The 27,614-nt window shown below is 36.1% G+C and overlaps 1 protein-coding gene across 2 annotated transcripts in view; it reads left to right on the forward strand.

Annotated features, from left to right (window-relative positions):
• The window catches only part of LOC144960262 (calpain-5-like), an 83,726-nt gene extending 63,315 nt beyond the window's left edge, over positions 1-20,411 (forward strand). Inside the window, exons 13-18 of one of the 2 annotated variants that reach the window (XM_078893297.1) lie at positions 1,342-1,457; positions 5,942-6,081; positions 9,066-9,126; positions 11,079-11,093; positions 15,265-15,297; positions 19,584-20,411. In XM_078893297.1, coding sequence (XP_078749423.1) covers positions 1,342-1,457; positions 5,942-6,081; positions 9,066-9,126; positions 11,079-11,093; positions 15,265-15,297; positions 19,584-19,705 — 487 coding nt within the window. In that variant the 3' untranslated portion in view covers positions 19,706-20,411. The remainder of the gene's footprint in view (positions 1-1,341; positions 1,458-5,941; positions 6,082-9,065; positions 9,127-11,078; positions 11,094-15,264; positions 15,298-19,583) is intronic. The other variant, XM_078893298.1, reaches the window with a different exon arrangement.
• The last annotated feature ends 7,203 nt before the right edge of the window (positions 20,412-27,614 follow it).

Consider the following 27,614-nt stretch of genomic DNA (forward strand, 5'->3'; position numbering starts at 1 on the left):
TAGAAAAGGGGCAGATTTGTGGTGGTTGTTTGGTGTGACAACAAGGCCGCTGTTAGGACGTCATGTTTAAGTTTTTAAAAAAATTAATTAAAAATTGAGCTTTATATAGCGCAATATCCACTAAATGTGCTCAAAGCGCTTTACAATGGGTCTCTGGTCAACAGCAACATTTAACATGTAGGACGGGACATGCCGCCTGTTAGGCGATATTACAATTTTTCGGACAAAAGACAACGCTGTTAACGGCCAGGTACTCATTTTACACCTGAGTACGGTGACTAAAGAGCCTTTTCCAAGGAGTCAACTATGCGCCGAGCGCGAGGCTCGAACCCAGGACCTTCCGATCCGAAAGCGAGTGTCATACCACTAGACCACATAGCCGCACAAATGATGCGGGAGTGTTGCAAGCTCCGTTCACCCTCTCAAAAAAAAACCAAACATATTATCTTCATTCATCCTGAATAAAATATTCACCTCAAATACCGGAGCAGACTCAATGTCTCAATCATTTCTGTTACATTTTTGTGTTGAGAATATTGGCTATTAAGCTTAAATGCTGGCATTTCTGTGTGTGTGTGTGTGTGTGTGTGTGTTGAACCCGTGACCTCAAGAAGTCGGGGAGAGAATGCTCTAATAAGACTAAGGTTTGAAGTAGCGACTTTTTGGGGGGTCGTGGATAGCTCTTACGGCTAGGCGGAGTTGTCGTACCAGTAAGGTCGCGGGTTCGAGCCCCCATCGCGCCGCGAAATGTTTATTCTCTGTTGTCTTTCCTACTCACTTCATTTCTTGTTATTTTGCGGCTATGTGGTCTTGTGGTATGACACTCGCTTTCGGATCGGAAGGTCCTGGGTTCGAGCCATAGAAAAGGCTCTTTACTCACATTCTCTCACTGTACTCATGTGTAAACTGAGTACCTGGCCATTAACAGCGTTGTCTCTGTCCGAAAAAAATTATAATATCGCCTAACAGGCGTCATGTCCCGTCCTACCTGTTAAGTGTTGCTGTTCGCCAGGGAGCCCTTGTAAAGCGCTTTGAGCACGTTTAGTGGATATTGCGCTATATGAAAGGTCAGTTTAAAAAAAAAATATTATTATTATTATTATTATTATTATTATTATTATTATTATTATTATTATTATTATTATTATTATTATTATTATTATTATTATTATTATTATTATTATTATTATAATAATTATTATTATTATTATTATTATTATTATTATTATTATTATTATTATTATTATTATTATTATTATTATTATTATTATTATTATTATATATTATTATTATTATTCTTATTATTATTATTATTATTATTTTATTAACATTCATCCCCAGAGAGCTGTCAAAGGAATGCCCAGCTACCGGATGTTGCAAACCCAAGTACAAAATGGTATCCACCATTGAAGTCGTCAAGGCTGATGGTCTGGCCCTCCCTGAGAACACCAAAGGCAGTAAGTTGCTATTCACACTCACTCACTCTCCCACTTACTCTATCCCATGACCGGTTGGTCGTCGGGGGGACTCTCGGGATGCATACTTCACGATTCGACGCCACTCATCACATCACGGTCTTGGGCCTTCCTCATTAGATTGTCCCACGTCAATCCTGTCCAATCTTTAATATTATCCTGCCACACTTTCCTCTGTCTTCCTCTTTTTCGGCAGCCTTCTATTGTGCCCTTCACATACCTGCCTATTATTAAGGAACGTCCGTAATTGGTACGGAAGTGTAAGGACAATTACGGACTTACGGAAATTGAAGAAACAGTACTGATACAAATGGTTGCAACGTTAAATTTAAAAAAAAAATTCTTTTTCATTATTTACAGCATGCAACAAAAAACAAATAATCTCAATGCGAGGGAAAGACAATGATGTGATAGCTTTTTGTAAGAAAAAGAACCCCAATATTATTTAATCAGGCTGTCCTCTATATAACATGTTAAGTTTATTTTACATATATAAAAGGGTGTATCTATCATTACTTGACCATTTAATTACTGATGAATTTTGTATTTCATACTGAATTTGAAATTTTCAAGTAAGGCAGGTATGCCTTCAATAATGTCTTGCATAAGCTTTCGTGTCTTACGAGGTGACCAAACCAAGACAATTTCCTTCTCTTTACCATTGCAAGTAGTGGTTCTTGCCTTCCTGCCAGTTCTTTTACTTCGTCCAGAACACTTACATTGGTCCTATGTTCCAAATATGATATTTAGATGCTATTCAGAGAGATAAAAAGACTTACTTTGATAACATTGTCCACACTAATATTATAGGAAAAAAAAAACCCACTAATCTCACGGCTTTAACGTTTTCTACGTTGTCGGAATACAAGATCTATGTGTATTTTATAACGGTGTAATATGTTGGTTTCCGTGTTTTGGAAAATGTCCCTGATTTAGTGTCTACTGTCATGTTCACAGGCTAAGGAATAAGATTAACCCCGAAATCGCAGAAGAACAATATGGATTCCAACCTGACAGAGGGACAAGGAACGCAATATACCTCCTCCGTGTTTTAAGTGAAAGAGCTATACAGGTTCAGACCCCACTATACCTCTGTTTTGTCGACTACAAAAAATCTTTTGATAGAGTACGCCACGAAGAAATACTAAAACAACTGCACTCCATTGGCGCTGATGAGAAAGACCTCAGACTCATGCAAACATTATACTACACCCAGCAGGCATCTATCAAAATCGGAAACTCTACAGGAAATTCCATTCCTATTAAGAAAGGAGTCCGTCAAGGGTGTGTTGCCTCACCAGATCTGTTTAATCTATACCAAGAAACAATCATGAGGGGCATAAATAATATGGAGGGAATAAAAGTGGGAGGTCACAACATTAAATAATATAAGATACGCAGACGATACGGTACTCATTGCAACATCAGAAATCCAACTTCAAAAGATTGTTGACAAAGTGGTAGTAGATAGTGAAGCCAAGGGAATGGAAGTGAATATCACCAAAACGGAATGCATGGTAATACAGAAAAACCCCGAAAACAACAACACCTGCAATATAACGATTCACGGCGAGCAACTTACCAACGTAGAAAGTTTTAAATACCTAGGTTCAATAGTGACAACAGATGGAAGATGTAACCGAGACATACGAGCAAGAATAGCTCAAGCCAAACAGGCCTTCATGGACCTGGGAAACATTTTGAAAAACAAACAGATGTCGTTCGGGATTAGATTCCGAGTCTTGAAGTGCTACGTGTGGCCAATCTTGTTATACGGATGCGAAAGCTGGACTACAAATGCAGAAACACAAAAGAACATTGAAGCTTTTGAAATGTGGTGCTTGAGAAGGATGCAGAGAATATCGTATACTGCACACAAAACGAACGAAGAAGTGCTAAAACAAACATACCAACAAAGGAAACTAATGCCCTTAATAGTGGATCGACAACTATCCTTTTTCGGACACATAGTAAGGAAAGATAAGAATGAATACCTGGCAAGTTGTGGAAAAATACCTGGTAAACGCGCCCGGGGGAGACAAAGAAAAACACTCATAGACCAACTGAAGGGCTTCACCAGCCTAACAATCCAAGAGCTGTTTGAAAAGGCAAGAGACAGGGAGGAATGGAGAGAGATAATTCATGCAGTATCCGAAGCCTGGACCAGGCATGGAACCTAGAAGAAAGAAAGAAGTCATGTTCCACAGTCACGTAATCTCATCGTCATTGATTTTATGATGATAAGGTTTGTATAAAAAGACTTACTTTGATAACATTGTCCACCCTAATATTATAGAAAAAAAACCCCTACTAATCTCACGGCTTTAACGTTTTCTACATTGTCCAAATACAAGATCTATTTATATTTTATAACGGTGTAATATGTTGGTTTCCGTGTTTTGGAAAATGTCCCTGATTTAGTGTCTACTGTCATGTTCCACAGTCACGTAATCTCATCGTCATTGATTTTATGATGATAAGGTTTGTATAAAAAGACTTACTTTGATAACATTGTCCACACTAATATTATAGGAAAAAAAAAACCCACTAATCTCACGGCTTTAACGTTTTTTACGTTGTCAACATACAAGATCTAATTGTATTTCATATCGGTAATATGTGACCCTCCGTCTCAAAACGGTATTATGTCGGGATGCTTCAGACCCCAAAAAGTGAATTTGGAGAGAGATATAATCATGAGATATTGGAGGTTAGAAGTTTTTGCAATGCAAGAAATAGTCTTTATACTCCACCAGAACGTACAGAAATTAAACCCCAAGTTGGATATTTGTGGCTATGAATTCAATTTCCCTTACAGAGTGGATCCCGACATAATACCGCTTTGATACGGTGGGTCACATATGTTGGTTTCCGTGTTTTGGAAAATGTCCTTGACTTAGTGTCTACTGTTCCACAGTCACGTAATCTCATCGTCATTGATTATATGACGATAAGGTTTGTAGTTGAAAGGGTTTTTTCAGCTCTGCTCAGTAGTGGAAAAACGTTGATTTGTCTGATCAATTACGTACTTATAATTGAGCTTTTATATAGCGCAATATCCACTAAATGTGCTCAAAGCACTTTACAAGGGGTCCCTGGTCAACAGCAACATTTGACATGTAGGACGGGACATGCCGCCTGTTAGGCGATATTACAATTTTTCGGACAAAGACAACGCTGTACAACGGCCAGGTACTCATTTTACACCTGAGTACGGTGAGATAATGTGAGTAAAGAGTCTTTTCCAAGGACTCAACTATGCGCCGAGCGAGGCTCGAACCCAGGACCTTCCGATCGAAAGCGAGTGTCATACCACTAGACCACATAGCCTTACCTACCTACTTAGACCGCCCCTTGGGACGCCCAACATGAGCCACAAGTCTTCGCCATTCTGTCCTGTCCTCCATGAGTGTACGCAGCTCCCAGGTCTTGTCCATTCCTGTGTCATCTAGCAGACAGTCAATGTAGGTTTTATTCTGCCTGCCTCTGCTTCTGGTTCTCTCATGTGGTTTCCATAGCACAAGACTGCTTGCAATCTCCTCCTTGTGTCTGCAGCAGTGCTCGCAAGTCTCAGTCTTCTCTTTTGTATCTTCGAAGTCACTTGGGGGAGGTCACTGTAGAGCTCTTCATTTGATGTTGAAGACCATCAGCAGCTCGGCGCATAGTTGAGACCTTGGAACAGGCTCTTTACTCACATTCTCTCATGCTCAATTAGTTTAGTTTTAATTGAACAATTGAGTTCTTGGTGGGTTTGTCAAACTTCCCATTGCGGGCAGAACGTCTTTTGCTTTGTCTTCTATCTCCCTATATTATCTGTTTTCTGAGTTTGATTTCTGTCTTTGTCGTGAAATGGTATTACTCAGTTTTTGACAGGTGACTGAAACTGTATGAAATGAAATTATTGTTCCATATGCCCTGCTGTAGGAACAGATCAAACATTATGAAGTGCATGTACCATAACATGAACGTGTTATGCTGTACCATGACATAACATAAGGATATTCATTTATACTGTCGCACCCACTTCCAAATTGATTAAATGCTCGTTGGTGCGTAGAATTACAGATAACTCACGTGCATGGACACACACACACACACACTCACAAACTCACAACATACATATGCACATCCACTACACCTAATAATAAATTCAATGTTTTCAATATTGATTCTAGATATCATGCACCTGTTAAAACCCCCCTCCTTACCACCCATAGAAAAGCCGTCACAATTGTTACGATGCATTCAACATTTTTGTCATTCAAATTTCTTTTGTACATCATAATATTTGAACAAACATGTTTGCTATAGTTAAAGTATATTAACACCGTGTTGAAGAGCTCGATTAGCAAAAAATAAAAAACGTGAATATGTGTAGCAAGAATTATCAGGCGCCGTGTCCCGTTCTACATGTTAAGTGTTGCTGTTGTAAAGCACTTTGTTTTTGTTTCTTTTGTTTCTTTCAGGCCTTGATCCCTATATCGTCATTGTCTGTGAGGGCCATAAGGTGACAAGCGCCACCATGAAAAACACCGGGTCTCCGACATTCCACACCAAGGCAACCTTCTACAGAAAGAACCCCACAAAGAATCAGATCACTGTCGAGGTAAGCATTTGACTGTATGCTGAGCTCTACGACACCGTGTGTAGTAATTATAGCTGTAATCAAAACATTTCTTTACATTTGTGACCATCCGTCTCATAACGGTATTATGTCGGGATGATTCAGACCCCAGAAAGTGAATTTAGAGATAGATTGATGAGAAATTGGAGCTTAGAAGATTTTGCAATGCAAGAAATAGTCTTTATACTCCAGCATAACGTAGAGAAATTAAACCCAAGTTGTATATTTGTGGCTATGAATTCAATTTCCCTTACCGAGTGGATCCCGACATAATACCGATTCGATACGGTGGGTCACATTTTGTGATGTACAAAAGAAATCAGAATGAGAAAATTGTCGGTTACATCGTAACGAATCTGACGATTTTCCTATGGTTGGTAAGGAGAGGGTTAACCCTCTCCTTACCACCCATAGGAAAATCGTCATATTCGTTACGATGTAACCGATAATTATCTCATTCTGTTTTCTCTTGTACATCACAAATTTTAAACAAATGCTTTGATTACAACTATAAATACAAACACTGTGTTGTAGAGCTCACTTGGTACTTTTTTGTCTGAATAGGAAAAGTCTATTTTGTGCTGGGTGGGTGTGAATTTTCGGGGGAAATTCTAAAAACAGCTGGTAAATAGAGGGTTAATGGGATCATTTGATTATGTCTGGGTGAGACTTTTAGGTGATCTATGTGATCTATCTAGGTGTGCGGCTATGTGGTCTAGTGGTATGACATTCGCTTTCGGATCGGAAGGTCCTGAGTTCGAGCAACAGCTGGTAAGGATAGGGTTAATGGGATCATTTGATTATGTCTGGGTGAGACTTTTAGGTGATCTATGTGATTTATCTAGGTGTGCGGCTTTGTGATCTAGTGGCATGTCATTCGCTTTCGGATCGGAAGGTCCTTGGTTCGAGCCTCGCTCGCTCTGCGCATAGTTAGGTCCTTGGAAAAGGCTCTTTGAAACCGTCCTCTTTGCCCAATCCAATCCAATCCAATAATTTAAGATGCAAATGTTATTTACAGGTGTTTTTTTTTTCTTTTTAACCTCAGGCATGGGAGACACCCAATGTTTGTCGTTGCTTTGCCAATTTAGATTTATCTCCGTCTTTTAAATACGACATTAAACAGGTATAGGGATATTGACCTTCATAAAAAAAAAAAAAAAAAAAAACAACAAAAAAACGGAAATTAAAGTAAAAAAAAAAAAAAAGAAAAAAAAAAGAATAAATGAATAAATAAGTAAATAAATAGATAAATAAATAAATAAACATATGTTTAAAATGAAACAGAAAATGACTTGATTTTTTATATGACTTAATAACCCTGTACACTCTTTTAGATAGGGGAATATAGATAGTGATCATTGCTATCTACGTGTTCGCTGCCTCTGATTACGGGTCATAAAACTCCTCATTGATAATGAAATAATATCATTGGCATTATATAATAAAATGATGAGACTCTTATTAGTGTTATTTAGATCCAAAATTGTGTTACAATAAGACCGCGTAAACAATTACTAAAACAGCAAAAGAGTCTCTCCCTGAAGGATTCTTGGGATAAGAATAATCAGATAATCAAAAGGTCTGAGGTTCGATCCCCAGTCGAGGTCGATTTGACTTTTGGGATATTTTTTTTTCTACTTGTATTTTGTATTTTTCTTTCTTGCTTTGTCTGCCACCTTTCAGATACACTTGTTTAAATCTTTATTCTGGTAAAAGCTGTTGACGACTCTGTTTGGCAATTTGTTCCACCAGTCATCAATGGTCCGAGGAAAGAAGCTGAACTTGTATAATAATGTAATGTAATATATACTTTATTCATCCAAAAAAATGGAAATTCTTGCATGAAAATGTATAAATACAAAGTTGAGAATCTATGGCGACAATACTCTTCAACAGTTGTAACGTCACTTCCTTCCTAATGACGCATGGTAACTTAGTAACACTGGCTCTAAATTATCGGAACAATGGCGGACGCCCGTATGAAATATTTCTCAGGCGAGCATAAAAGTGTTTCCAGAGGGAAAAACCCATAAAGTTGATCTTGTTTTGACTTTTACACATTCTGATCACAAGACATATGAAAAGTTCTAGCCAGCATGAAGAATAAAAAGTAATGATTTTCTTTGGTTAGAAACAAGGTGGCCGCCGTTGCCGGGCGGCGTGACATCAGACTACTGAATCCAATTTATACATATATAATATATGCAAATGCACAACAATGTAAAAATATACAACCAAGAACCAATAGCGACACTTTATATATTAATTTGATAAATTGAGATAGGCCATACCTCTGGCCTTTAGTCCGAACTTGTGTGTGTGTGTGTGTATATTTAAAAGATAGTATTTAATTTAAATCACAGTTGCGCGTTAAAGATTCGAACACCATGTGGCAAAAATGAATTGTATGCATCAGTCTGTAAATTTCCTGCCTTACTTTTTTCTCGTGATTTGTAATTCTAGAATTATTTTTACTATTATAATTTTCTCTCTTTTTACTGATGTTGTTATGATCAACATGTTTGTCTCAAACGACGTAAAACCATTGAAAACAACAAAAAACAGCTTCATCCACTTTGTGTGGCTAAGTGGTCTAGTGGTATGACACTCGCTTTCAGATCGGAAGGTCCTGGGTTCGAGCCTCGCTCGGCGCACAGTTGAGTCCTTGGAAAAGACTCTTTACTCACATTCTCTCATCGTATTCAGGTGTAAAATGTGTACCTGTCCGTTAACAGTGTTGTCTCTGTCGGAAAAAAGTGTAATATCGCCTAACAGGCGTAATGTATCATTCTACACTTTACGTGTTGCTGTTGGTCGGGGACCCTTTGTAAAGCGCTTTGAGCACATTTAGTGGCTATTGCGCTATATTAAAGCTCAAGTTCGTATTTTTCTTTTCTCTCTCCTCTTTAGAATTCACTTATTTGACTCTTTTAATATCTTATATGTTTTATATGTAATCCCTATAGGTATACAACTCTGGTCGTCTCAGGAATACATTTCTATGTCAGGCTAGGATCGACATCCCTGGTAAGTCTGACACTAATCAATGGAATTTAATAGGCAGTAATCATTGGAATGAAATAGGTCGTGGTCATTGGAATGGAATAGGCGGTAGTCATTGGAATGAAATAGGCAGTAATCATAGGAATGAAATAGGCAGTAATCATAGGAATGGAATAGGCAGTAATCATTGGAATGAAATAGGCAGTAATCATAGGAATGGAATAGGCAGTAATCATTGGAATGGAATAGGCAGTAATCATAGGAATGGAATAGGCAGTAATCATTGGAATGAAATAGGCAGTAATCAATAGGAATGAAATAGGCCATAATCATTGGAATGGAATACGCGATAGTCATTAGAATGGAATAGGCAGTAATCATTGAAATTTGATAGGCAGTAATCATTGGAATGAAATAGGCCGTAGTCATTGGAATGGAATAGGCGATAGTCATTTGAATAGAATAGTCAGTAATCATTGGAATGGAATAGTCAGTAATCATTGGAATAGAATAGCACAAATGCAAATTTAAATTTAATCAACAAGGACAGATTGGGTTTTCATCTTAGTCTATTGCAGTCGCGAGAAAAGAGGGAAGTTGGCGTAAAACTTAATGATGAGGATGATTATCAGTATCTATGCTACGAGGGTGAGTCAGACAGTAATGGGACTCTGCTTATTACTTTAAAACAAATTGAAAAATCAATACCATGCGTTACATACCTCAAATTAAAGCTTGGCTTTAGCCGAGTAGAATGCTACTTCTCAACATAGTCTCCGCCTCTCTCAATAGCCAAAGTCCACCTTTTTGTAAGGTCGTGTATCCCATCCACGTGTAAAACTAGGTTGATTGAACTTTGGGCCAATTTTTCACTACGTACTGCCTTTGGCTTCTTCGTCATCTTCAGAAATAAATATACATTTTTGATTCAATACAATGTGTTACAAAGACAACTTTGGTGCCACAAAGCATCGGTTCAGGGTTTTGAATGCTTATTTGATACTGCTAAGAGTAAAATATTAATTTGTAAAGTTAATAAAAGTAACTTATAATATTTCCTCCCTCTGAAAACTTCGAATTTTGAACATTTCAAGTAGACAGGTCTGCTAGTGGTATGACATTCAACTTCGGATCGAAAGGTCCAGTGTTTGTATCCCGCTGTAATAGGCGTGTAGTTGAGTCATTGAAAAAGACTCTTTACTTTTCTCTCACCATAATGTTTAATTTAGTTGTAAAATGACTACCTGGCCATTCACAGCATTGTTCCTGTCACAAAAAAAAAAAAATTAAATCTCCTAACGGGGTTCATGACTCGTCTTGCATGTTAAGTGCTGCTGTTGGCTTGGAGCCTCCTGTAAAGGGCTTTGAATACGTTTAGTGTATATCGCATTATATAAAAGCTCAGTTTAACTCACTCAACCCTAACACCGACTATATCCGTAGTTTACCCGAGTTACTTTTACCCCATGCCTATTTATTATTACATTTTTTGAGACAAATTATAGGCATAGTATCAAAGCTAATGTTTTATAGTTTTTTGCATGTTAATGATAGTTGAATAAAACTATCTATGTACATGCTCAATTTTAATTCATTTATTTTCCAATTTTGAAAAATAGCAAAAAGCTCTAGGATTGAGTGAATTATTAACCTGCCGTTTGTACCGATTTTATCGGGACCGTCCCGATTTTTATGCGAAATTGCTGCTGTCCCGATTTCCTGATTTTTCTCTCTCGCGTCCCGATTTTCTTTTTACCCGATTTTTTTTTTGTTAGAAAAAAAAAATTGGCGGAAAAAAATTGGTAGAATATTTTTTTTAGCGGTAATCAAATGATGAGGTGACCGTATGAACCGGATGTGTATAACATATCGCCACCCCATTGTACGGTATCGATATAATGATATCGGTAATGTTGCCCAGTTAATAACCAAAAAAATACATTATACTGTTTTATTCTCTTATAACTTCTTGGCAGCCAAAGATTTTGAAGGTAAGACCGTGCATTTATTTCCATGTTATGACTGGATTACATACAGGAGATGAGAGTGTTGGGGTTTACGTGTAATAATAATAATAATAATAATAATAATAATAATAATAATAATAATAATAATAATAATAATAATAATAATAATAATAATAATAATAATCTTTATTGTCCAAATAGGCAATTATTGTTAGGTTACAGCTCTTGTAATAGGGGGAAGAAGTAATTAAAATAGTAGTAATAATGATGATAATAATAGTGATAGTAATGATGATAATAATAATAATAATAATAATAATAATAATAATAATAATAATAATAATAATAATAATAATAAAAATAATAATAATAATAATAATAATAATAATAACAATAATAATAATAATAATAATAATAATAATAATAATAATAATAACAATAATATAATAATAATAATAACAATAATAATAATAATAATAATAATAATAATAATAATAATGATAATAATAGTAATAAATAATAATAATAATAATAATAATAATAATAATAATAATAATAATAATAATATAATACTAATAATAATAATAATAATAATAATGATAATCAGAAGAAAAAAAAAAACGAGAAGAAGAAGAAGAAGAAGAAGAAGAAGAAGAAGAAGAAGAAGAAGAAGAAGAAGAAGAAGAAGAAGAAGAAGAAGAAGAAGAAGAAGATATCTGTATATATACAAGCTTGATAACCCAAAGTATTTGGTTTTTATTGTTGCTATGAAAAATAATAACCAACCTCTTAAGATAATAAGAGATAAGATAAGATAATACTTTATTCATCCCATAAAAAGGAGATTTGTTTCCAAACGTGCATGCTACAACCATCTAAATTAACTCTTTCGGCGTCATTAGCCGCGCTGTGCGGTCAGAGCAGAATCTGTTTGTTCTGCTGGCCAATGGTCGCACAGTGCGGCCGGTCTTGAAAGGCAAAAACAATAATGTAATCCAATCCTACTTTCTACAAAAGTACTATAAATTGAACCAATGGTATCATTTCTTTTATCAGAACATTCAATTGGCCCTAGGGGGGGGGGGGGGGGGGGGTATTTTAATTGAGATTTTGCACCGAATTCGAATGTCGCTTTGTCTTAGCTTGTCATTCCCATGCTGCCTCAATCAGGTGTCATCCATTTTGTGACGGAAATGCGAATATAGCCTCAGCGATGAAAGAGTTAAACATACACATTTTGTCAAAATGATCAATTTAATTATAAATCGATTTGGGAAAATAATGCTCTATTCATATCGACAAAACACAAAAAGAATCTTTTTTTAAAAAAGACAAGAAAAAATCTACAAACAAACAAAAAATAAAGAAGTAAATAACCACGGCATATTGTGTTTTCTATTGTTATGATAGCAATGCATAAAACAGCCTTTTAGTTTGTGTTCAGTCACCAGACTTGTTGTACATGTGTACACACAGTTGGGGTTTAATCTTTGTTAATCTTTGTTTACTCTTACACGAATACAAAGTTGGCGTTATTGTTAATAGAGAATGAGATTAGCGGAGGAGTAGCGTCCCTTGATTGAACATCACCTTACAGAGATAACGTCAAAATGGTTTTGCGCATGCGTCTCTCTCGTCCAATCGTCCTACTCTTCCGCTAATCTCATTCCCTATTGTTTGAATTTTCATTTTGGCTGTAAATTATTTTGTGTGGAATTGTTTCTTTACCTTTAACTTTTGATCTCTGAGAAAGTACCAGTGCAAAAACGAAAAAAAAAACCCAAACAAACAAACAAAAAAAACATGAAAATCTTTTTTTTAATAAACAAAGAAAACAAAGCAAAAACAAAAACAAAACCGAACTGAAATGATGTGTTTCGTAGAGACAAAAGATTTCGTCTTCCTCCATTGATTATAGAACAACATACCTTGTGTCTAGCAGAGATTGTAGTAGTAGTAGTAGTAGTAGTAGTAGTAGTAGTAGTAGTAGTAGTAGTAGTAGTAGTAGGAGGAGGAGGAGGAGGAGGAGGAGGAGGAGGAGGAGGAGGAGGAGGAGGAGGAGGAGGAGGAGTAGTAGTAGTAGTAGTAGTAGTAGTAGTAGTAGTAGTAGTAGTAGTAGTAGTAGTAGTAGTAGTAGTAGTAGTAGTTAGTTAGTTAGAAGTAGTAGCAGTTAGTTAGAAGTAGTAGTAGTAGTAGTAGTAGTAGTAGTAGTAGTTAGAAGTAGTAGTAGTTAGAAGTAGTAGTAGTAGTAGTAGTAGTAGTAGGAGGAGGAGGAGGTGGAGGAGGAGGAAGAGGAGGAGGAAGAGGAGGAGGAAGAGGAAGAGTAGTAGTAGTAGTAGTAGTAGTAGTAGTAGTAGTAGTAGTAGTAGTAGTGGTAGTGGTAGTAGTAGTAGTAGTAGTAGTAGTAAGCCTCGCAGTCCGAATGACGCTTGCTGAGAATTGTGTGATTCAGTCATGGTCGATAAGTATAGCTGCTCTCTCCATCCATGTTGTTAATTGTTTCCATTGGTCACGGTCCTGGGCTAGAGTTTTGAGGCTGTCAAGATCTTGTTGTGACTTTAGTACGGAGGGCACTGCAGTATTTCTTAGTTCTTCCTGTATTAATTCGGCCTCATTTGAATCCAGAAATTTCTGAGTATCTAGCAGAGATACTTTACCATTACACCACAGAGAATTAGAGAGGCGTTGTTTTATGTATTTCCACCTTGAATCGGAGAGCTTCTTGATCATTGAGAGATAATAATAATGATGATAATAATAATAATGATGATAATAATAATAATAATAATAATAATAATAATAATAATAATAATAATAATAATAATAATAATAATAATAATAATAATAATAATAATAATAATAATAATGCACACTTACATAGTGCCAACATCTCATGCAATATGAGCTCTAGCTAGGCGCTTTACAAAAATAAACCATATTAAGTCGGGATCGTTAAGATGTTGAAAATTGAATTTATAGCCAAAAATATCAGACTTGTATTGAGTTTGTATATTTTATTGAGGAGAATGGACACCATATTTTAGGGTGCTAATGCCAACAATTTATATTTTTGACCAGTTTAACATTTAATTCGGCTTTTAAGCATCTGGTTCGTTCCGACATAATACCGTTTGTACACGATGGGTCATATATTTTCTAAAGTGATATTATGTCTTTAGCCTGCTTTGGATGCAGATCAGATTTCCAAAGACAGTCACATCAAAGATAGGGCAATGTGTTGATTCGTCAAATACAATGGAAAAATTGTAGAACAACACAATAATGTTTCGTTAGTTTGAGCTAGTACAGACATAGATCAGCCTCATTTACAGTCACATCAAAGATAGGGCAATGTGTTGATTCGTCAAATACAATGGAAAAATTGTAGAACAACACAATAATATTTCGTTAGTTTGAGCTAGTACAGACATAGATCAGCCTCATTTACAGTCACATCAAAGATAGGGCAATGTGTTGATTCGTCAAATACAATGGAAAAATTGTAGAACAACACAATAATATTTCGTTAGTTTGAGCTAGTACAGACATAGATCAGCCTCATTTACAGTCACATCAAAGATAGGGCAATGTGTTGATTCGTCAAATACAATGGAAAAATTGTAGAACAACACAATAATATTTCGTTAGTTTGAGCTAGTACAGACATAGATCAGCCTCATTTAATATTCGTTTAACTTAGTTGAATAAAAAAAAAGATTGATGCTGAAGCACATGGAAATGCTTGGGAATTATAAAATTATTATGACAACTGTTGATTTTGGATTTTTTTTAAAAATGTCTCTGAGAACAGCGAATCGATTAAAAAATTAAAAAGACGGATTCATATTTTTTCCTCTTTTTTTTTTTTGGTTTGTTTGGTTGTTTGTTTGTTTGTTTGTTTGTTTGTTTGTTTTTTTTGTTTTTGTTTTTACTTGAATTTTTTTTAAAACCTGCATTTTAAAATGTTTTGAAATTTACCTAATTTTGATACAAGAATTAAGTAGACATATTTTTCTTGTGGTTAATATGTAAGCTTATATGCAAGGAATGTGGTTTCATTTTTATATCTTTGTTAACTTTCAGAGAACAAAGTGGAAAGTAAATTTGTTTTATCAATCAAATAGTTGATAGTCAATGAATGTGAGCCAATCATTATATTGTAATAGTTTTCTATATGCTATCATGAAATTGACAGGTTGTACAACTACTGACGATTGCATTGGTCAAGGTATTACTCTTAAATTCGACTCGTGTGTGTATATATATATATATCTATATATATATATATATATATATATATATATATATATATATATATATATATATATATATATATAAGGTCACACACTTCTTTTTGCCGATACTATTGTTTCTATGTCCTCCATTTCGTCAGTTGGCAATTATCCGTAGTGTGCTTTTTCTTATTTTTTTTCCTATGCTCTAACGAAACCATTATCGAGAAATCTCGTGCCTACAAGTACCCACCAACACTCATAGATATATTTATTGTCTTTATTCCCCTATATATCGCTTACCCCCTACAATATTGCACTTTTATCCATAACTGTAATGAAATTAACTCACGAATCGTAATACTGATCTGCTAGTAATGTGCAATGACAGCCTGATAGCTAAGGGGCCTTCGATTTGATTGTCTTTCATTGTGAATGAATTATAGTTATAGATAATGCCAATGTTTCCCCCATTTTCTATATGTATTATCAGTGCATGACATAACCAGTCGAAGGAGAAAATTTTGGATTGCAATTTTTGCATTTTATGAAAGAATATTATGCTCCCCAGAGCATATAATCTTTATTTGAAGTAAATCATGTGACTTTTCATGAAGTTATGGTCAGATGTATGGGAAAGGTATCCAGTAACTTTTCTCAAATTTCATACTTTTTCAACTTGACTAGATATTAAAAGTAATTAGAAGTGAAATTAAACTTTGATATTTCCCGAAGATGTACAAAAAGAGTTGATTTAATAATTTATGACAAGAAATCATTTTTGATAAAAATTGACCTTCTAACTAAACTTGGCAATATCTCAGTTCAAACCTTTTGACCATCCGACTGATTATGTCATTCACTGTAATATAATTTGCTCACCTAGTGCCTGCTTGTTTGTTATCTATCTGGGGTCCCATGACCTCCTGCTAATGATGTCAAGGAAAACTAGAAAATATCTCTCTCTCTCTCTCTCTCTCTCTCTCTCTCTCTCTCTCTCTCTCTCTCTCTCTCTCTCTCTCTCTCTCTCTCTCTCTCTCTCTCTCTCTCTCTCTCTCTCTCTCTCTCTCTCTCTCTCTCTCTCAATACATATGTTTTGGCCATCAGCTCAATGTTCAGCATCCGAATCATCACGAAATAACTAGCTGTTTGAGGAATAGAGAACAAAAGTGTGATGTCAAAAAACAAAAACAAAAACGGTTGTAATCTCATTGAAAGTGTAAACCAACTCTTCAAAAGGACTAGATACATACTTTGTGTAAATAATCATCAGGTTTTAGAGTGATGGCATTGTATTTTTAGTCTAAATATATGCTGGTCGCCATTAGGGAATGAGATTAGCGGAAGAGTAGCGTCCCTTGATTGGACGTCATCCATAGGCTGTGACGTCACCGGCGGAAAAGTTATTAGAGAGAGAAAGTCATGTTGGTTGTGCGCATGCGTCTCTCGTCCTCGCTCAGCGAGGACGAGAGACGCATGCGCACAACCAACATGACGTTCTCTCTCTAACAACTTTTCCGCCGGTGACGTCACAGACTATAGGTGCCGTCCAATCAAGGGACGCTACTCTTCCGCTAATCTCATTCCCTATAAAGATCCATCCATCCATCTGGGTCTGGTTCCTGGCCTCCCATAGTGGGCAGGGAGGTACATACTGTGTCTTTTATCCCCCTATATCTGTTTTCCAACATGCTTTCTGTCTTTGTCTTGGAATGAGATTACTTGGTTTTGTCCTGGCCCTCACCGGAGTCCTGGCTGGGAGAGAAGCGGTCAAATGCATAGTTATTGTTTTGGGAGATGATAATTTTTTTCCTTGTAAATCATCTCTCTGTTATGTATTATTATATTTGTTATTTTGAATGTTTAATGTAAGCATTTGAGTGTATTCCTCTTTGTTGGATTTTGTGCTAGTATCCGGATGAGACTTGTAGGTGGTCTCAAACTAATTACATTGGTGGCGTGCTCTTGGAATCTACATCTGATTCCTATTTGTTGCCAGTTCACGTTTGTCTTACTTTCTCTTGGGTGCGTTCATTGTAATTCTAGACCGTTTCACTATCCCATTTTCCTCCTTTTTTACTGGCGCTGATATAACCTAAATGTGTTGCAAGTGCCGTAAAACCCTTAAAAACAAAAACTAAAAACAAAAATAATCCGTCCATAGAATATGGCTATATCCCTGCTACTAAAAGGGCTATGCCACATTATGTGTAGCATATTCATTATTAGTCCTCTGAAGGACTGGTTGCCTACACACTCCCAAGGATTTTGGAACCGGAAAAGTAGAGGGTGTGACGTCACGACTTTTCTTCACTATTAGGTCACATATTTTGAATTTGACATTTCTTTTTTTTTCTGCCATCCATTTTATTATTATCCTGGTTTTTGTTGTAGTCCCATCCTATGCTTGCTTTTCACCCCGCCACTTTCTAATGTTGGATTATGCATGAAGTTTCAGTAAAGAATAGGAATGAACAAAATTTAACCCTCTCCTTACCAACTACAGATAGTATGCGCTTGGCTAAGAAGCTCACAACATTGCAATCTGGAAGTATAACGGATCAGCACACAAGACTATGTGTAACCTTAAACGTGTATAGTCTGGTTAATACAGTTAAGTGAGAATTACGCATAAACATGGATGGCAAAAAACAATAACAAAGACTTGAGTGACGTAAACGTCGTTCTATCTATAGGATAATCGTCACATTCGTTACGATACAACCAACATTTTGTACATCATGAAATTGAAAGAAAACAAACACGAAGGCGTAAATGAGAGAGTGACTATGTTATAGGATGTGATAGTTGGAAAGAGTGAGAGCTTTCAAAAAACACACCACTAACAATCAACTGGTTTTGTGTGAAAAAGAAACTGGACTCCATATTATGTGACCCGTCGTATCAAAACGGTATTATGTCGGGGTGAATCAGATGTTTAACTTAACCCTGTCCTTACCACCCATAGGAAAATCGTCACATTCGTTACGATGCAATTGACAATTTCCTCATTCTAATATCTGTTTTACATCACAAAATGTAAAGAAATGCTTTGATCACAGCTATAAATACTAAACAATGTGTTGTAGAGCTCAATTTGCTGAACAACATTGTGTATAGAATACACTTGATGCTTTTTTGTTTGAGTAAGAAAAGTCTATCGGTGTGCTGGGTGGGTTTGAATTTTCGTGGGAAATTCTAAAGATAGCTGGCAAGGAGAGAGTTAAAAACCCCAAATCAACGCTAAATTGGTCAACAATGTGAATTATTGGTATCGGTTCCATTATGACAAAGCATATTTTTATTCTCCTCAATAAAACACATAAACCGAACCCAAGTCTGATATTTCAGGTTATAAGTTCAATTTTCAGCATCTTCACCATCCCGATATAATACCGTTTTGAGGCGAGCGGTCACATATGGACTGTCAGAATAATCCATGTAGCAAACGGACCGATTGAGCAATTATGTCTGGTGGCTATTCTTTTCTTCTTCTTGCATTCCTTCCTGACCTCTCAGAGTGGGCAGGGAAGTACTTGCCGTGTCTTCTATCCCCGTGTATCTGTTTTCCAACTTGCTTTCTGTCTTTGTCTTGGAATGAGATTACTTGCTTTTGTCCTGTCCCCAGCCGGATACCTTAGCTGGAAGGGAAACCGTCAAATGCATAGTTATTGTTTTGGGAGACTATATTTATTTCCTTGTAAATCATCTCTCTGTTATGTATTATTATTGTTATTTTGAATGTAAGCATTTGAGTGTATTCGTCTTTGTTGGGTTTTGTGCTTGTGTCCGGATGAGACTTATAGGTGATCTCAAACTAAGTACATTGGTGGTGTGCTCTTGGAATCTACATCTGATCCCTATTTGTTGTAATTCTTGAACTTTTTACTATCCCATTTTCTTCCTTTTTACTGGCGCTGATATGACCTTAATGTGTTAAGCAAGTGCCGTAAAACCGTTAAAAACAAACAAAACAAGTACTTTGATAGTGTGCTCTTGAAATCTACATATGTTCCCTATTTTACCCAATTCCCCTTTGTCTTACCTTTTCTTGTGTGCTTTAATTGTAATTCTAAACTTTTTACTATCCCATTTTCTTCCTTTTTACTGGCGCTGATATGACCTAAATGTGTTGCAAGCGCCGTAAAACCCTTAAAAACATAAAACATTACTAGCGCTGATATGACCTAAATGTTAAGCAAGCGCCGTAAAACAGTTAAAACAAACAAACAAAGCAAAATGTGCTGATTTGTAAAGAAAATAAATTATTTGTGCGTTGCAGGAGGAGAAGCTGGTACCTCTAAAGTGTTTGATGTCTATGGAAAGAAGAAGGAAGCGGAAATCAAAAAGCCCGGGAAAGTCCACATCTTCATCCGGTCCAGCCACGACCTGGCATTGCTGTGATTTGATTGGTCCATTTCTCATCTCATGGATTTACAGTAATGTAAATGTTGCTGCTCGAAGCTTGGTCTATTTATTATTTATTTAGGTATTTATTTTTAGGAGAATGATGCCGGGTTCCTTCTCCACAGTCGGGTTTTTTTATATTTGATTTGATTATATTGCTCAATTCATTGATTATTTAGTTATAAATATATTTATCTATGTGTTTATTTATTTATTTTTTGGGAGGAATTATGTTTATTTTTCTTTTGAATCAGCTCCCTTTGACATGTATTTTAAAAATAATTTATACCGGTATATTTTTATTTTTTTGGGGGAGGAATTATGTAGTTTGATTTTTTTTTACTTTCTTTTGAATAATCTCACTGTGTCATGTATTTTTTCTATCATTTATTTATTTTTGGGAGGAATTATATAGTTTTGTTTTTTTCTCTTTTGAATTATCTCCCTGTGATGTCACGTGTTTTTTTTTCAATTTATTATTTATTTATTTATTTATTATGGGCAAAAATCTGTGACGCACCTCCTCTATCTAGTATAATGTCAAAGTGACCCAAGTGCCTGAAATTGAACTATAAAATTCAAAATGATCAGGGTTGTTTGTTTTTGTTTTTAAGGGTTTTACGGCGCTTGCAACACATTAAGGTCATATCAGCGCCAGTAAAAAGGAAGAAAATGGGATAGTAATAAGTTCTAGAATTACAATTGAAGCATCCAAGAAAAGGGAAGACAAAAGGGGAATTGGTTCAAATAAGAAACAGGTGTAGATTCCAAAAGATCAAAGTACTTAGTTTGAGATCACTAAAAGTCTCATCCAGACACAAGCACAGGTCCCCTCTAAGATCAGGGTTGAAAATTTAGAATTTATTGCTATGTTAAGACATGTTATTATTCGATCTATTATTTGTTCCTTCCTCTGACCTTGGCTCTGTATTGTAGAGTTAAAGCTATTTGACTCTGGACCAGAAGGTCCCGGTTTTTTCGCCTAACAGGCGTCATGTCCTGTCCTACATGTTAAATGTTGCTGTTGACCAAGGACCCCTTGTAAAGCGCTTTGAGCACGTTTAATGGATATTGCGCTATATTAAAGCTCAATTTTTAATTTGTTTTTTTTTTTTGGGGGGGGGGGGTCCACCCGGCAGTGATTGGGTAACTGGGTCTGTTAGATCTGGTGGGAAGTACTTCGCGATAATCTAACATCCTATCCAAAGGGTAGTAAGCAATTGCTATTGTCCATTTCATGGTATAGAAACCTGGATTAACTGCCGTCTCCTGGGTGGGGATCCTGACCTCCCATAGTGGGCAGGGAGGTACATGCTGTGTCTTCTATCCCCCCATGCCCATTTTCCAATTGTTTCCTGTCATTGTCTTGGTATGAGATTACTTAGTTTTGTCCTGATCCGTGCCAGAGTTGCTGGGCTGGGAGGGAAACAGTCGAATGTATAGTTATTCTTTTGGGAGGTGATATTTTTTTCCTTGTAAATCATCTCTCTGTTATGCATTGTATTATGTTTAGTTTGTATATTATATTATATGATTGGTAAACATTTGAGTGTATTCCTCTAAGTTGGTACATGTGCTTGTGTCTGGATACGACTTTTAGGTGATCTCAAACTAAGTACTTTGACGGTGTGCTCTTGGAATCTACATCTGTTCCCTATCTGAACCTATTCCCCTTTGTCTTGCCTTTTCTTCTGTGCTTTAATTGTAATTCTAGAACTTTTTACTATCCCGCTTTCTTCCTTTTTACTGGCGCTGATATGACCTTAATGTGTTTCAAGTGCCGTAAAACCCTTAAAAATAAAAACAAACAACTGCCGTCTCCATGAGCCTAATGGCTCTGAAGGAGCTCTCAATTCAAGTTGAGGTCCTGATAGGCCAGTTGGTAGAACACTCGTTTCTCGAACATAAGGACTGAGATCGATCCCGCGTGAAGGGTTCCTCTTATTGTATATGTGACCCTTCGCCTCAAAACGGTATTAAGTCGGGTTGGTTAAGATGTTGAAAATTGAATTTATAGCCAGAAATAACAGACTTGTGTTGAGTTTATCCGATTTATTGAGGAGAATGGATACCGTATTTCAGGGTGCTAATGCTAACTGTTTAGATTTTTGACCGGTTTAAAATTAAATTCTTCTTATAAGTATATGGTCCGTTCCGACATAATACCGTTTTGAGACGATGGGTCACATATTTTCTCGATTTCTCCTGTAAAAATGTTTTAAATATTGAGCTTTTATATAGCGCAATATCCACTAAACTTGCTCAAAGCGCTTGACAAGAGGTCCAGGTCCCAAGCCAGTATCAATCTGGGTGGGGTTCCTGACCTCCCATAGTGGGCAGGGAGGTCACTTACTGTGTCTTCTATCCCCCTATATCTGTTTTCCAACATGCTTTCTGTCTTTGTCTTGGAATGAGATTACTTGGTTTTGTCCTGGCCCTGGCCTGATACTCTGGCTGGGAGGGAAACAGTCAAATGTATAGTTAGTTTTGGGAGATGATATTTTTTTTTCCGTGTAAATCATCTCTCTGTTATGCACTCTATTATGTTTTGTTTATGTATTATATATGATTTGTAAAACATTTGAGTGTATTCCTCTTAATTGGGACCTGTGCTTGTGTCTGGATGAGACTTTAAGGTGATCTTAAACTAAGTACACTGATAGTGTGCTCTTGGAATCTACATCTCATCCCTATGTGAACCAATTCCCTTTGTCTGCCTTATTCTGGGATGCTTTAATTGTAATTCTAAACCTTTTACTATCCCACTTTCTTCCTTTTTACTTGCACCGATATGACCTTAATGTGTTGCAAGCGCCGTAAAACCCTTAAAAACAACAAAAACAAAAACATAGCCAGTATCAATACCCTTAATATGAAGCCTGTTAGGCGTTATTACATTTTTCCCCAACAGATACAACGCTATTAATGGCCAGGTACTCTTACACCCGAGTACGGTGAGAGAATGTGAGTAAAGAGCAGAGCCTTTTCCAAGGATTCCACTATGTGTTGCTCATAGAGGGACTCGAACTCGAACCCATGACCTTCCGATATGAAGGCAAGTGTCATACCACAAAACCACATATAATATAACCACTCTACATCTTCCTCTTCTTCCTCTCCATCCTCTTCCTCCTCTTTTTGTCTCCAACAAAAAACTTTTACTTTCGTTTTCATCCATATTGTTGACGAATTTCCTTCTATAACATGTCTGTGATATACTGTATTAATTTTATATCATGATTGTTTAAAACTATTTAATTTCTATTATATATTTTTTAATGAGTGTAATGCTGTGAGTTGCATTCATATATATTAATATTAACCTGCTGCTCATTTGTCTAGTAGAAGTAGAAGGAATGCATTTTCAACTGATTTTAGTCCCTGAAGTGTTGACTCGAGTCATGATTCATTAACAGCTTTCAAAATTGCAAATATGCTTCAACAGTCGTGACGTCACTTCCCTCGTAATGACGCATAGTAACTTAGTAACTGGTTATAAACTATCGGAACAATGGCGGGTGCCCTTATGAAATTAATTCTTCTCCGGCGAGCATAAAAGCGTATCCAGAGGGGGAAAAATATTATAAATCTGATCATGTTTTGACGGTTTATACATTCTGATCACGTGACATGTGAAAAAGTTCTAGCCAGCATGAAGAATGTAAAGTACCGATTTTCTTTGTTTAGAACCAAGCTGCTGGTTGCTGGGCGGACGTGACATCAGACTATTGAATCCAATTGTTAACCCTCAGTACCTTACCATGGCTTTAATACCACTTTGAGTTTGAGAGATTCCTGAGATGGGTTGTTATATTCAATTTTGATTTATCTATGTCTGTTCTGTTTAGTGTTTTTAAAAAATTAATATGTTTTATCTTATTTCATTTCATATTTATTTTAATTTATTTCATTTAATTTCTTCATTTTCATTTTACTCTTTAACAAAACAAAAAAATCCAGAGATTCTCGTATTTATGCATAATTTTTTTTCAAAATTTGAAGTCTGTGATTCCTACTGTGATATGAAGACAAAATTGTTGATTTTTTAAACAATTTATAACACTCCGATTGGTTTGTATATCATTTTAAGAGTACTATAATATTTATAAGCCCTTTTACAAGTAATAAATTGACTCTAATAAGCTTTTTACACATATAGTACTGTATGGTTTATGCCTCCAGCAAAAAAACAAAACAAACCCCCCCCCCCCCCTAAAAAAAAAAAACAAACCCCAAAGAACAAACAAAAACATCCCCCCCAAAAAACACAAGCTTCTCAGTTTCACTACCTAAATGTAGATTCATACAGAAAAGTGAGTGGAGCAGTCACTTATGATAATAAGGAATAACGTGAGTGGAAAAGTACAAGAAGACAAAAGAGAGATTAAAAAAAACAAAAAAAAAAAAAACATTTAGGGTTCAAATCCTCATCATTGCAAAGTTTTTTTTATTCTCTATTGTCTTCTGGCACTTTTCTACTCACTTTATTTCTTGTTATTAAAAAAAAAAAAAGAAAAGCTTTTATACAGCGAAATATCCACTAAATGTGCTCAAAGGGCTTTACAAAGGGTCCCTGACCACAGCAACACGTAACATGTAGAACGAGACATGACGCCCTGTTAGGCGATATTACATTTTATTTTTCCGGAGAGAGAAACGCTGTTAACGGCCAGGTACTCATTTTACACCTGAGCACGGTGAGAGAATGTGAGTAAAGAGCCTTTTCCAAGTGCTCGGCTATGTGCCGTGTAAGGCCCGAACCCAGGACCTCCCGATCTGAAAGCAAGTGTCATACCACTAGAGCACATAGCCGCACTAATCTTCTCATTATAGACAAGCCTCTGGGTGGGGATCCTGACCTCCCATAGCGGGCAGGGAGGTACTTACTGTGTCTTCTATCCCCTTATATCTGTTTTCCAACATGCTTTCTGTCTTTGTCTCGGAATGAGATTACTTGGTTTTGTCCTGGCACTGGCCGGAATCCTAGCTGGGAGGGAAACAGTCAAATGCATAGTTATTGTTTTGAGAGATGATATTTTTTTCCTTGTAAATCATCTCTCTGATATGTATTATTATATTTATTTTGAATTTATAATGTAAGCATTTGAGTGTATTTCTCTTTACTGGATTTTGTGCTTGTGTCCGGATGAGACTTGTAGGTGATCTCAAACTAAGTACTTTGACGGTGTGGTCTTGGAATCTACATCTGTTCCCTATTTGAACCAATTCCCCTATGTCTTACTTTTTCTTGTGTGCTTTATTTGTAATTCTAGAACTTTTTACTATCCCATTTTCTTCCTTTTTACTGGCGCTGATATAACCTGAATGTGTTGCAAGCGCCGTAAAACCCTTAAAACATCTGGGTGGGGATCCTGACCTCCCATAGTGGGCAGGGAGGTACATGCTGTGTCTTCTATCCCCCCATACCCGTTTCCCAATTGTTTCCTGTCATTGTCTTGGAATGAAATTACTTAGTTTTGTCCTGATCCTTGCCGGAGCTCCTTGGCTGGGAGGGAAACAGTCGAATGTATAGTTATAGTTTTGGGAGATGATATTTTTTTCCTTGTAAATCATCTCTCTGTTATGCATTGTATTATGTTGAGTTTACATATTATATTAAATGATTGGTAAACATTTGAGTGTATTCCTCTTAGATGGGACCTGTGCTTGTGTCTGGATGAGACTTTTAGGTGATCTCAAACTAAGTGCATTGGTGGTCTGCTCTTGGAATCTACATCAGATCCCTATTTGTTCCCAGTTCCCCTATGTCTTACTTTTTCTTGGGTGCTTTTATTGTAATTCTATAACTTTTTACTATCCCATTTTCTTCCTTTTTACTGGCGCTGATATAACCTAAATGTGTTGCAAGCGCCGTAAAACCCTTAAAAACAAAAAACAAACCCTTAAAACATAAACACACATAGACAAGCCTGGCTGTTTGTTCAATGAACGTGATGATAAAATCGATCAACTCAAAATTTTGGATTCAAGTTTTTTTTTTTTTAGGGTTTTACGGCGCTTGTAACACATTAAGGTCATTTATAAGCGCCAGTAAAAAGGTGGAAAATGGGATAGCAAAAAGTGCAAGAATAACAATTAAAACACCCAAGATAAAGTAAGACAACAGGGAATTGGTTCAAATAGAGAACAGATGTAGATTCCAAGAGCATACTATCATTGTACTTAGTTTAAGATCACCTAAAAGTCTCATCCAGACACAAACAAAGGTCCCCACTTGGAGGGATACACTCAAATGTTTACAAACCATATATAGTATGTAAACATAAACAGTACAATGCATAACAGAGAGATGATTTACAAGACAAAAAACAGTACAATGCATAACAGAGAGATGATTTACAAGACAAAAAAACAGTACAATGTATAACAGAGAGATGATTTACAAGACAAAAAACAGTACAATGTATAACAGAGAGATGATTTACAAGACAAAAAACAGTACAATGTATAACAGAGAGATGATTTACAAGACAAATACGTAATATAATATCCCAAAAACTACCTATACATTTGACTGTTTCCCTCCCAGCCAGGGCCAGGACAAAACCAAGTAATCTCCTTCCAAGACAAAGACAGAAAGCATGTTAGAAAACAGATATGTTTTATTTGTTTTTAAGGGTTTTACGGCGCTCGCAACACATTTAGGTTATATCAGCGCCAGTAAAAAGGAATAAAATGGGATAGTAAAAAGTTCCAGAATTACAATTAAAGCACCCAAGAAAAAGTAAGACAAAGGGGAACTGAGAACAAATAGGGATCAGATGTAGATTCCAAGAGCAGACCACCAATGTACTTAGTTTGAAATCACCTACAAGTCTCATCCAGACACAAGCACAAAATCCAACAAAGAGGAATACACTCAAATGCTTACATTATACATTCAAAATAAAAATAATAATACATAACAGAGAGATGATTTACAAGGAAAAAAATATCATCTCCCAAAACAATAACTATGCATTTGACTGTTTCCCTCCCAGCTAGGACTCCGGCCAGAGCCAGGACAAAACCAAGTAATCTCATTCCAAGACAAAGACAGAAAGCATGTTGGAAAACAGATATAAGGGGATAGAAGACACAGTATGTACCTCCCTGCCCGCTATGGGAGGTCAGGATCCCCACCCAGGAAAACAGATAGATATAAGGAGATAGAAGATACAGTATGTACCCCCCTGCCCACTATAGGAGCATCTTGGGAGAGACATAATTTCAAAAGTACCGTCAACTGGAGTAACTTTGCCTCAAGGGGAAACTTTGCCTCTGTGAATTTGGAGCAATTAGAAAAATCTCAGCTTTGTTGTGTTTATTGTACCCTTTAAAAGACTTGAATCTTTAACAAAGGAAATAATTGCCACAAAACTAAACAATCTCTTATTGGTCCAAAATTCAAGTGGCAAAGTTTCCCCTTTAGGCAAAGTTTCCCCAGTTGACGGTACTATTATTATTATTTATTATATTATCATTTAAATAAGGATTTAACTCTTGAATCTGAACCCTGTAAACATTTATTTATTGTTTATCTTTTTTAAAAAGCCGATTAAAAAATCATGAACGGCAAACAAAAACAAAAAGAATAATAATATAAACTTAATCATTGTTATTCATAATTAAAGCATTCCAGAATTTATTGAATCTGACAACCCCATAATTCCTATTATTTACAACATCATTACAAGAAACTAGGTTGAATCGAAATATAAATTAAAATAAACATAATAGAAGACATTTATTGAAAGCATAATTTACTAAAATGAAAATGATAATAATAATAATGCTCAAAGCATTGTGTGCCCTGATCATCAAATGTTCAATCAACATTGAAATATTATATGTTTGTAACCTTGGTAAAACATACAGAGCAAATCACATTCCAGAAACAAAGAAA

This window comes from Berghia stephanieae, chromosome 15 (assembly GCF_034508935.2).
Source record: "Berghia stephanieae isolate SIO BIC M18660-M18661 chromosome 15, UCSD_Bste_1.3, whole genome shotgun sequence".
Classification (NCBI taxonomy): Eukaryota; Metazoa; Mollusca; class Gastropoda; order Nudibranchia; family Aeolidiidae; genus Berghia; species Berghia stephanieae.